The sequence below is a fragment of the Simochromis diagramma genome, unplaced genomic scaffold (assembly GCF_900408965.1).
Source record: "Simochromis diagramma unplaced genomic scaffold, fSimDia1.1 OVJJ01000343.1, whole genome shotgun sequence".
NCBI classification, from domain to species: Eukaryota; Metazoa; Chordata; class Actinopteri; order Cichliformes; family Cichlidae; genus Simochromis; species Simochromis diagramma.
Genome location: NW_024386831.1, coordinates 15,834,366 through 15,846,977, shown reverse-complemented (window position 1 = coordinate 15,846,977; position 12,612 = coordinate 15,834,366). Strand labels below are relative to the sequence as shown.

Genomic DNA, 12,612 nt, shown 5'->3' with positions numbered 1-12,612 from the left:
CAGAGAGTATAGCTCTGTACATTTCATAATTTATCCTGGTACTTCTATCAGCAGTCACATCATTAACAAAGATTAGTAATTCTGTTCCACTGGTAGCCAAACATGCCCATGCCATTACATTGCTTCCATCATGTTAGACCATGTTTTAAGTCTATGCTGTTATGCTTCGGATCAGGAGCAGTTTCTCTCCTTCTCCCTACTTTTTATACTTCCATCTGGTTTCACCCAGCCAAAGTTTTCTTTTCTTTCTGTTAACCAGGACTGGGTGAGGTGTTTTACATATTTTAAGATGTTTATAATTTTGTCTTTCTGTATAAAGAGCGGTTTGTTTCCATGGTTTTTCTTAACCATGGAAATAATTCTGTGATCATGTACTTTAGTTATCTTCTATGGCCTTTTGGTGTTGCTAAGCCAGCAAATGCTTCCCTTCTTTTCTGATCTGGTCACTTGTAAAATTGCTATCTCTTTGATTTATCTGGTTTATTTTGATCTTCCTGCTTAATGATGGCCTCCTTGACGTGCAGTCACATCTTTTTGGATATGATAAAGAGAGTTTCAGTGAACGTCTACCAAATGCAAAATCGACTCCACATGTTTTATCTCCTTAATTTGTCGTAGAACTGTAAGGGAACAGGCCTCATCTGGCCATGAAACTGTTCTGTAAGGCAATTGTTTAATTTAAGCCTCTAAAAATGGGACTATGTATAAAACTGTCAGTATTTATTTATTTGTTGGGGTTTCTTTTTTTTCTTTCCCCACACACACACACAGCTAATGCAATACTTTTCCTAAACCACTTGAATGAATGTTGAAAGTCTTACTAACTGTAACCTTGTTATATTACTTTGAGCACATCTAACTAAGTCTAATGTAAAGTTTTCTCTATACTGTCTATACATACCAGAAATTGTGATGGGAGAGCTGACTATAGGACTAGGAGTCGCTCTGGACTTGGTGTGGAGTTTCTGGGGTGGAGCAGGGGATGAGCTGGCTTTAGATGAGGCCATATGAAGGAAGAACGGTTCAGGTGATGAAGCCAGGGGTCTACCAGACTCCATATCTGTCAAACACAATTTAGTCAACATAAGATACAAAGGAGAAAAACCTGCTTATGGCCAACATACCACTGAGACTCTTATAAGACTTTATAGGCAGAATTACCACATCACTTTAAATAAATTAGAACAACACTGGACTAAAATTATTACTATACATGTTTTGTCCCATGCAATACATTAAAATGGAATATAATTCCTTACATCAGTAAAGAATTTGCATTTGCATTCTGATACCTTAACAGTGACGTATCATTAAGTCAAATCTTGGCACATAATCCATTTGCAAGCAGACACAGGCCTCGACTATACTTGTGACAAGTCATTCATATCGAAAAGGTCTTCAAAGCTCTTTAATGTGAAACTAGTGCAATATAAACTGTGATCATGAGAGAAAATTGAATTTTTTAGCCTCTTAGGAAACCCATTTTCAGTTTTCCTTCTATAACCTTTACATCAAGTCCATACAGATGAATAAAAGAGTGGTAAAGTAATCTCTACAGTTTTCTCTCATGACCCATAGACTTTTGTTACCCCCCCTCCCTGCCTATCATCCAAATCACACCACAGAGATTCACAAAGAGCATGGATTTTCCATTAAAATCTTTTTAATACATACTTGCATATTGTGTTTTACAGCCAGCCTTTGTTACGGTATTTTACATTACACCAACGATTTCTCCCTGGTGGTTCTCAGGCGCATCTGATTAATTTGAGGAGACAAAGCGACCCTCTGAATATCAAGTATCATCCGTCACCAGGAACAGCACTGATGAGAGATAAATGACAAGAAAGCTTCAGCCATGCTTCATTGGAAAGGACGACGCTCGCTACAATGGCTGGCTGCGAGTTTGTGTAGAACAAAGGCGCTTCCATATTTATAAAGCATTATTAGGGGGGAAAAAACATTTACTTTGACCTCGCTACATTATACTTTTCCCTTCATTCTATGATGTTTAGTATGCTAATGAAAACAATTCTCTCCATCAATTACCTATGAATCACTTGTTTAAGTAAAATATAAAATTCAACATCATAGTTGATTCTGAGCAGTTTTACTATACTATACTCAACAGTAGACTTTAATTACTTTGTTTCTTCATGTTACTGCAACATGCTGCAGATACTGTTTGTTACTAGGAATTTTTGTAATGCAGAATTAACCTGTGTTTTCCCTCAATACAGCAGCGAGTACAATATTCTGTTTTTGTTTTTTTTTTTAAATGACATACCTTTAAAATCCATTCAGTGAATTTGGTTTAAGTGTGAGTGCCAGAGATGACACGCAGTACCAAAAATGGATAGATAAATAAAAATACCAAGTTCCATGGATGCAGATAATTTCAATTGGTTCACTAACTAAATGCAAATAGCAGAGAAAACATAAAAGCAAACATAAAACATATATGCATATATAAACTACATTAATATATATTAAAGCATTTACTTCATGTACTCCTTATTTACATGTTACTTTTGCACAACAGATGGCTGCTGCTAACAATTATAAATCAGTAACAGTCAACAGCATGGATCAGCAGTAATCTAACTGCAGAGACAGTGTCGTTTTCAGCTAATGGAAGGCACACTCTAGAGACAAAAAAGGTAACCAACAACCTGAACACCATTTAACCAGAGACAGAGCTGAACAAAACAAAGGTGCTCTACATTTTCTTTACCCATCTATGAAGAATGTGGAATGAGTATGTAAAAGAAAACAAAACATTTCTGGTCCCCTTCTAATTAGCATCAGCTCACAATGTTAAATCCATCTTGTAAGACATTAACGTTCCATCCTTTGCTTCAGAACAATACATTTCTTGTGAATATTTGTTTTTGGGGTTTTTTTTTTTTTTTTTTTTTTTTTTTTTTTTTTTTAAACATGGGGATATAGGGAAATATAAAAGCCAAGAGTGATTGAAGCCGTCACAGTGGCTGAAATTAGTAGAGAATAAATTAAAGCCAGTTATGTGAAGCTTTTCTTAGCCTACCCCAAGTATATGTGTACACACAAAATGTGGAGATGCTGTGCAGACCTTTATGTGAGAATGTCAGCAGTCACTGTAGGTACATAACAAGTGCAGTGGTACACCCACAGATCAGTTGGAAGTCCATACTCCTATTAGTTTCAGTCAGTTCCTCATTCCACCCATGTCGTCTAAATACAAGTTATGGTTCCCTGCCTCGACTCCCACTCCACCCGAAGAATGCTAAAGTGCCATGTGTGACCAATACCACCAGCTAAGACGGAATCTTCAGCCTAACCTACATCAGGTGCACATGGCACCATCTCCAGTATATTACTCATACAGTAAGGCAGATAAGTATGTTTGAGGCAAAAGATTGCCTGCTTGGTCTGATAATCATACAGTACAAAATATATCAATCATCTGAAAAAACACTTCTTGGCTTCCACAGAAGCTTTTCTCCTCGAAAAGTAATAGAAATAAATCAACTGTGACTGATTATTTAATTTAACTGACACTACAGTGACAAAATTATATTTTGCATAAATGACAGTACTGAGCAATTTTTTTGCTTGTGATAGGTGTGAAGCAATGAAAATAGTACATGTGCGACACCACTCATTTGGCTGCAGTCTAGACATCGGAATAAGGTGATTATTATAATTAACTAAATTACTATGATGCCCAATCTAAAATATTCTATATATAAACCTGCTAAAACATCACTGGTATATGTTATATGTTAAGCATGGCATCATGACAGAGGAACTGTGCAGTCGGTACATAAAAAACAAAACACTGCACTGCTACATTATCAATAGTCTGCAAGAGCAGGGTTACTATTCACCTCAGGTTTGCAATGACCCCTTTTTTTATTGGCATAGTGAGAGACAAAAGAATCCATGTGCTCTCCAGATGTTGTGTTCATCAGTAAGGGTCAAGTTGGCATAAAGAACAAACAGCTCATACAAAACTTGTGGGTGTGGATAAATAAGACAATTATGGAGAAACTTGTTGACAAAACTGACCAGTGGAGACAGACCCAGAACAGACTGCTCTGTGACACTGCAGCACTTGTCATTACGATGACACACCTCAAACCACCATCACCACCACCAGAAAGTCTGTGTGGTCAGCAAAAAGATCCACCCGAGCTCCTACTAACAGCATAATAATCCACTTTTTGCTCTTGAGAAATGCATGAGGGGGAAAAAAAAAAAAAAAAAAAAAAAAAAAAAAAGAAAAGAAAAGAAAAGGCACAGGGATTTTATTATAATTTTGCTTGGAACAGGCAAAACAAGAAGCCCTTGTTTTACCTGTGCCAAAAAAAGGGGGGGAAAGGCCATTTCTTCTAGTCTTGACTGTTTTTAACAAGTATAGAATGCTACACGGGAAACAGTCATAGTTAAGATTAAGATGGCAAATTGACTCTGACGAATGGCATGAGGCCTTAGCATGACAAACGATTCAAATGATACATTTGTCCTTCACACTGTGCATGCGGATCATTATCGTGAGGAGTGATCTAGCGCTGGGACGTGAAGCCGAAACAGGAGTCCCACATGTTCTACACAGTCTGACATCCATCAAAAACACATTCCCTGAGCTCCTGCCTTCTGCTGCCCCATCAACAGCAAGCACTGGCAATAAACTGTGTAGCTGTGCCTGCAGTTTTTAATTAGACGCATACAGAGAAAGAGGAAGAGAGGGGGTAAAGAGAGAGAAAAGAACAAATAATTTCATGCACCTCAGATGCTATTAATCTGTTGTTGGCTAGGACAGGGAGAATGCCATCCAATTACTTATTTTTCTCCATTGTGAATTGATTGTTAAAGCAGTATATTTTACAACATTAACTTACAATTAATGAGGGCAACTGTAAAAATTAAAGATACAGTATGCCTGTTCATTGCCTAATTATCCTTAACATTCCAACCATATGCATGTCTTTATTTTGTAAGGTAAGCCAACTCTTATTACAAACAGTCACAGGTACACCGTTGTTTTGTTATTGAAAACCACATCCTCTATACTTAATCGTTGTAATAATTCCTTCAGCAAATAATGGTGCAAAATGATTATTAGATTATGATAAACTGAGATGATATTGTGAGCATATAACAAAAAGATGTAAAAATTGTTGATACTTTGCAGTTTTTTTGCACACTTTGCAGAACACGCATTTAAAATAGCATTTGAAATAAGGCTTTCCTATGCAGTTTCACTTGGCTTTAGACTGACACACAAGTCTCACAGGAATTCAGCAACTCAGTCAGTCAGTTAATTTTCTGAAAAGGTGCATAAGCCATATAAAGAGTGGGAAAAAATACTGAGAATATAAATCAGGTTCAATTATCCAACAGGAAACAACTGTAAAAATCTAACATGAGCACACTGCTGCTACAAGGCTTGGTAAAATAATTGCTTCAGAGTAACGGATATCTTTTTTATTCCACTGAACAAAAGACTCCCCTGCTATTATGATTATTGCTTATTTACTCAGTAATCAACTGTAAAGGGATCACGTAGTGGATTATTAGAAAGAACTTGCAAAATCTGTCTGTATATGTAAAAAGGTTTTGAGAGTCTTTATGGTTTGACACTGCATTTGCAACAACCTGTATTTTCTAAATAAGAAACAGCATTTATAAATGTGAAAATATGAGGCCTAAGAGAGTTTTTAAAGCCTTTGCTCCTTGCTGTCAATGTCCAAGAAGAAATAAAAGGCAGTCAAGATCAAGGTAAACAAAGCTATCACAGTATTTTCACTCCCAGCTCCCGTCTGTCTCACTCTCCAAAGAGCACAACATAAATCACATGGCAACCGTAATGGGAGGTGGGACTGTAGTGTGCCAAATGAAGCAATAAAAAAACATCCTGAGTGTGCCTTTCAAGGCATTAGTGACACTGTGTCCGTATGTCCACTGTTTTATTGAAGCAGATGATTCTGGTTACATTCAAACCAACATCTGTGCACATGCTGAATGCCCTATATGAAGGTCACAAAAAGGGATCCGTGATTTTAACCTTAGAATGTGACACTGCGATAATGAAATTTCAGGCTGTAAAATGAAAACATTAATTTTAATAGCTGATCTTCTAAATCACCATTCTAATGGACATGTGAACACATCTCTGCATTAGAGTGATGCAGAGAAACCAAAGAGCCCTCAATGTCGCAATGTCAGGGAGAGCATGATTAAGATGTTTATAACAGAGCACTGATCTTCCAGCTTTCACACATTCAAAAGACACTGCAGTAAGCACATGAAAGACGGAAAGACAAGAAAGCTTTTAAAAATCAGGCTTCTTATTTTTAAAGGACGTTGACTAAAGGTTAATGCTTACTTTATTTTAGTTAGTTATAGTCTTCCTCTTTTCAGTCCATCTAAAACCAAGTTTGGTGGTGAGCCACAATTTTTCGAGCACTTATCTTGCTTAAACACCTCTGAGGTAATTAAAGTCCAGGGGTTTTAAATTTGATTCATATCTCCATAGCCAGCAATGTCTGGTGCGATGTTTATGGTGATGTGAACACTGTACTGGTGTGTTGTGGTGAAGAGAGAGTGTGAAAGTGAAATTGTCGAGCTACGTTCCCACCCTCACCTGTGGTCATGAACTCTGGCTAATGGCTGCAAGAATCAGATAGTGAGCACAAGCAGCGGAAATGAGCTTCCTCTGAAGGGTGTCTGGGCTCAGCCTTGTAGCCAGGTTGAGGAGCTTAGTTATTCAGGAGGAGCTCAAAGTAGAGTTGCTACTCTTTTACATTGAAGGGAAGCTACTTGAGCTGGTTCAGTCATCTGACTAGACTGGACATCTCCTGTGTGAGGTGTTCAAGGTACAGCCAAACAAGATGACCCAGAGCAAACCCAAGACACACTGGAGAGATTGCAGTTGACTTGGGAAGGAGGTAGACAAGGAGATTGAGGTCCGGACACCTCTACTTAGACTACGGTACTGGCCCTGAAATAAGCAGCAGATAATGGACAGACAGATAGAAGGACAGATGCAGCAAAAACAACTAGTTCCTCAAACCAGAACACAAAAGCAGCCTGAAATTGGGCAGAAATGTCAAACTGTTTGACTCATGACGCTCATGTCTGGTTGTGAGGCAAACACAAAAGGGGACAGGATCATCTTTGTTTATGTGTTGACTCAGCAGTGACAATATTAAATAAGAAAATTTGAAAGCGATACAGAATTCCAGATCACCTCGCTGTGTTTTATTACACTTAATGCTGAGCTGTGGCTCTGGTCCCATTTCTGTGTTTTCTTTCCCATTAATAAAAACATTTCTTCCACAAAGTCATGCAGAAAAGAGTACAGATTAAAAATTCTAAAATTTCCCACGCATGTGGTGGGAGCGTTTCAAAACCAAATACACAAATGATTACAGGGTAGTGCAGGATTAATAGATTCTGCTCAGAGACTTGGCTCACACAACATAGATCTCAGTGACTGGTGAGGTCATCTTTTCTAAGACAGTTTGGCACAATTTATGATGTCATTTATTGCAGAACATGCTTAACAACACTTGTGTTTTTGCTCTGTATAATGCAAAGCAAAAACACAAGGGACAATTAAAACCCACTAACAGCTATGTTATGAATTAGATTAGTTTTAAAATAATAAAACCAAAAATGTGTGCAGTTAAATCACATAATATGAACTCACATGGCTAAAGACCCTAAGGTAGCTAAACTGGTCGTGCTTAGAGTAATGAATGAGCATCTAACTTGAATTTCATCATTGAAATGTGTTTATATTTTGCATTTGGATAGACTAAGTATATTTTGCTGTAGCTAAGTCCAGGAGCATAATAAGCACAGGAGTTCTGACTTATTGCTAAGTATGAAGGAAAAGAGTAAAGACGTATAGTTTTATTTAGTTCACTCAAAATGGGACTAGCACCATTTTCCCCTAATGTAGAATAAAATGAAGCCAAAGAAATCATAATTGCCTACTTCTGTGAAAGATGGGACATGGAATTAACAAATTAAATGAATGCTGACATTTGAGTTAAGCCTCATTATATATTAGATTGATTATTTAAGCAAAATATTATTGTAATCCAAATTCCAAGGTTCAGTCCCGTGACAAGTATTTTCCTACTTCCAGATTTCTTATTTTATTGCATATTTGTCATGTTGGGATGATGTTCTCTTTCAGTAATGCTGTCTTAGTTTTACACCAGATGTAAAGGGATACAACTTTTGTCTTGTTAGTCCACTTTTTCCCAAAAGTCTTGAAAATCATCAAGATGTTTTTTTTTGGCAAATGTAAGATGAGCCTTTGTGTTCTTTTTGGTGAACAGTGTTTTTTGCAGGAACGCTCACCTTAACTGACATAAATGAGGTCTCTAGTTCTTTACATTTTTTTTCTGGCTTCTTTTGCGACCTCCTGGATGAATCGTCAACACACTATTAGAGTAATTTTGGTAGGCTGGCCACTCTTGGAACTATGATTAACCTTCCCAAATCCTCCACTTTTGGATAAACCCTTTTCAGACTAGTCAATGACTTTCTTTCTCAGCTGTATTTGAGTTTCTTTAGATCACTGCATGATACGTTGGCTTTTGAGATCTTTTGGTCTACTTCACTTTGTCAGGGGTTTTATTAATTTTATTATTCATTATTTAATAGTTCTGGCAGTAATCAGGCCTGGGTGTGGCTAGGGAAACTGAGTACAGCTTTCCAAATGAAAAAACAAAACAAAACAAAAAAAGAGAGAGAGAGGGGGAATATTAGCACTGAAAAATGGTATAATTCTTGTCTAATATTAAAATTTACTTGATTATCTGAAGCATGTGATTTGTGACAAATATGGAAAAAATAAATCAGCAGATATATGTGCAAATATTCTTTCACGACACTGTACATTCTATATATACGCCAACATGCACTTTATTCCCTAATGCTCTACCAATTCTGCATGTCACTGTCTGGGGCTCCACAAGAGCAACAGACTGAACGCAGACAATCCCTGTTGACATTCCACTGCTGTGAGCCATTAAAGCAAAGGTTATCAGAGAAATGGTGAAGGAAAATATCAAACAGTTTTTCCATTCAGAGTTCTTTGTTCTTGGCACCAGGATGTGCCTGGCTTTTAACATCATAATTTTAGGAAAACTAACAGGGAGAGGTTACAAAATTAAAAAGGGCATTTTATTCTTTTAAATATGGTACTTGTAGTGAAATGAAGCAAGATAATGGCTGTAAGATGAGGAAAAAGAAAAACATTTGGCTTCTTTTATTAGCACTCAAAACACCTGAAATTCATTGGAGAGTTAATACTAAGCTCACGGTACATGCAGCTGTGCCTTCAATAGATCCACGAGAGTCACTTGGGATACTCAGACTATTTTTATTTTGATGAATGTGCAGCAAAAAATAACTAATTTCCTGTCTGCCTCAGAGCCATCTTCACAGAAAGAGCTTCTCCTCTGGAGCTGACTGCACATTTCCATCACCTGCTTGCACTGCTTCAGACTGCCATATAACACCAGCATTGACTTTGGTACTCAACACTAATAGGTTAACGTTTAATAACTCTGAATTATTACCATACCAGCAATCGTGCCAACAACCAGTGGCTAATTTCTATAACTAACAAATATGACAAGTATATAATTGGAATGTGGGCTTAAACATGCTCTTGGTTTAGAAGCACTGCTGCTGTCATTGAGTTAAGCCTCGCTGTAACAACAGCTTGTCAGTCCTTCTACTGTTTGAGCTGAAAAAGGTTAAAAAAAAAAAAGGCCTTTAAACTACTATACATGTGCAAAGTTTCACAACATCGTTACTTCATTAACAGCTGAATCCAGTGAGCCTACGACAGCGCTAAACAAATGACATGCTAATTCACGTTACGAACAGAATAAGCACAGTTAGCTACTTCTTTACTATGGGAAGGAGCAGAGGTATATGCTTGCCACCACACAGCTAAAACTATCAAAAATCTCTACTAGGTGCATGTGCTGTAACAACAACAAGATGACTGACATTTCCCATTTGGATTTCTGGCTCTTTAGGGTAAGCTCCGATTTGCCCCATAGATTTTTGATTCAGGATTCTTTGCTTTGAGTCAACAGTGACACCGTATGCAAAATTAGAAAGACACCTTGCGATAGTGTGCAAATCAAGTTCCCGCTCACCATGTTTGTCCAGACTTACAGATTTATATAAGCTTTGAAGAAATGCAATAGATGGGCACCAAAGATTTGTATCCAACCAAATGAGAGTATTGTGGTTCTGAAAAATGTCAAAAAAGTGTTTTTGCAGAACATTACAATATAACTGTAATTATGACCTTTGATCTTTTGGCCAGGAAGTCTCATGACATCATCACTTTATACACCAATTATAACAAAATTTTGGCCGATAATTAAGAGATAAAGTTTTCAGATATGGCAGAAAAGCTCTTTGTGCAGCCTCGGTGACCCTGACCTTTGACCACCAAAATCTAATCAGTTCTTTCTCGAATGCAAGTGATGGTTTTGTGTCAAATGTGAAGAAATTCCCCTTAGGCACTCCTGAGATATCGTGTTTCTGGGAATTGGATGTGGAGGATCAGACAACGTGAAAACATAATGCCTCTGGCCACAGCTGTCACTGGTGTGGAATCATAATGAAACTAATTGACGCCTACAAAGCAGGACAAAGATATAAAAAGGTACCAGTGCCTTCCACTGTCACATAAGAAGAACTGTGGAAGTGAAGAGAAGACAAGATCCGAAAATCTTTAGATAAAAGTGCACTCCTGCAGGTAAGCAGGCAAAGCAAAAACAACGATATGACTACACACAAGTGCTGCAGGAGGGTTGATGTTTGGTGCTCTTTTCCCCTGAAACAGCATTAATGCGCATACAATCTCTACATGACAAAAAAAATTATTATGGTTTAAGTAACACTAAAACTAAATAATTTGAATTTGCTCTTATCACACACAAAAATCCACTAAATTTAGGACTCCATGAAAACACCAAAAGCCTTTTTGCACCACAGCTCAAAATCCACACAGATGTTTTATTTGTCTTTGATATTTGATTTTAATTTTATATTTTCAGTATACGAAATCAAAAGCTGTTGAAGGAAGATCAATTTGATGTATGAATATCAAATAATAAATAATTACCATGACAGCAATGGACCCTTTGCTCCCCCCCCCTCCCGAAGGATGCCACTTATCCAAACATTTCCTCCTGGATGAGTATGAATATATATACTGAACATGAATATAATATTCATTTTACTGCAGGAGGACAGTCAATGCATAACAATGAGATCTGCTAATGAAATCAACCATCAAGCTGAAATCCATACATATTAAACTAGTGTCTCAATGTCATTTGCTTTTTGCATCGTTTGCTCATTTTCCTCATTTTTCCCTAGATTCACCCGATATTTTATGGCGATTTGTTTACAGTCAAGAACAATACGCGTGTAGCGCAGTTTTATTCTGTGCATGTGTGTTATCCAAGTAATGAGAGGAGCCATTACCACATTAATATAATTTGCATAAACATTCTAATCATTACAAACCCTTCCACCTTAGCAAATTGTTTATTTTGTGTCACGTAATGTTAATGAAAACCAGCCGCCAAATAGATGCCATTCATACCCCTGAGTAATCACTGCCCATTAACTGTCAAAATATTTTCAGTAATTCTATAACAACAATGGTCTTCTATCCCCTCCCGCACATTTATATAAATGCTATAGAGCTGTACACAAATAATTAGGTATTCATTTGCTGAATAGTTATTAGGTTTTCAATTTTGGGTATTTACTGTAAATATCCTTTAAAATGTCAAAGTTGTATATTGTAAATCAGCTTGGACCTGGCCTGACATCCCTCATATTCAGCGCAGTGATCATTTAGGCTTCATTTAGCCTTATTTTTGCCAGCTTATCAACTTTGATTCAAGAGCTTCACACAGCACCAAGTTAAAAACACTAACAAACAAACAAAATAATTTCTTGACAACCAAATCTTTCCATCTGCTCAGACAGGCATACCTCTAACTGTACTGTTCGGTGAGCTGCAGCATCAAGACTGAGTCTGAGCAATGTGTAAGAGAGGAACAACAAATTAAGCCTTTTCTTTTTTTCTCCCAATCATTTTACATGAAAATAAAGCTGAAATCACAACCCTTTCATAAGCCTTAACTTATGTGTTCTGTGATTTTTTTTTTTTTCAGCCATTGTCTCAATTTGGCTGCCAAAGCTTTGGTTGCCAAGACAAACAGGTTGCATACAGGACAGCTCTAAAATACAGTTCATTTTAAATGTTTCAAGGATGCAAGTGCTTGCTTGTTCACTGCCTACAATTTCCCTCATTATGCACATACACCCTGCTTAATGATTACACATTTAATCCCCCTTTAAATATGACATTTAAATCCTTTCCCACTAGCTTAGAGGAGAGATAACTGATCAAGTGCTAGGGGATCTCCGTGAGCGACAGAAGGTCACCGCCGCCAGCAGAGCTGATAGGGAAAATGGCGTTGATGCTCCCTAACTGCCATTTTTCTTCCCTGACAAAGACTCCATCTGCCACCAAGCCATTTGCAGCCTCGGAGTTTGAATTTC

At 37.3% G+C, this 12,612-nt stretch overlaps 1 protein-coding gene across 8 annotated transcripts in view; it reads right to left on the bottom strand.

Annotated features, from left to right (window-relative positions):
- LOC120731273 (bromodomain adjacent to zinc finger domain protein 2B) overlaps positions 1 to 12,612 on the bottom strand; it is a 49,629-nt gene that overhangs the window by 23,899 nt on the left and 13,118 nt on the right. For 7 of the 8 annotated variants that reach the window (XM_040028218.1, XM_040028222.1, XM_040028223.1 and 4 more), the window contains one exon: positions 902 to 1,060. In XM_040028218.1, coding sequence (XP_039884152.1) covers positions 902 to 1,060 — 159 coding nt within the window. Of the gene's footprint in view, positions 1 to 901; positions 1,061 to 1,674; positions 1,825 to 12,612 lie in introns of all 8 variants that reach the window. The other variant, XM_040028221.1, reaches the window with a different exon arrangement.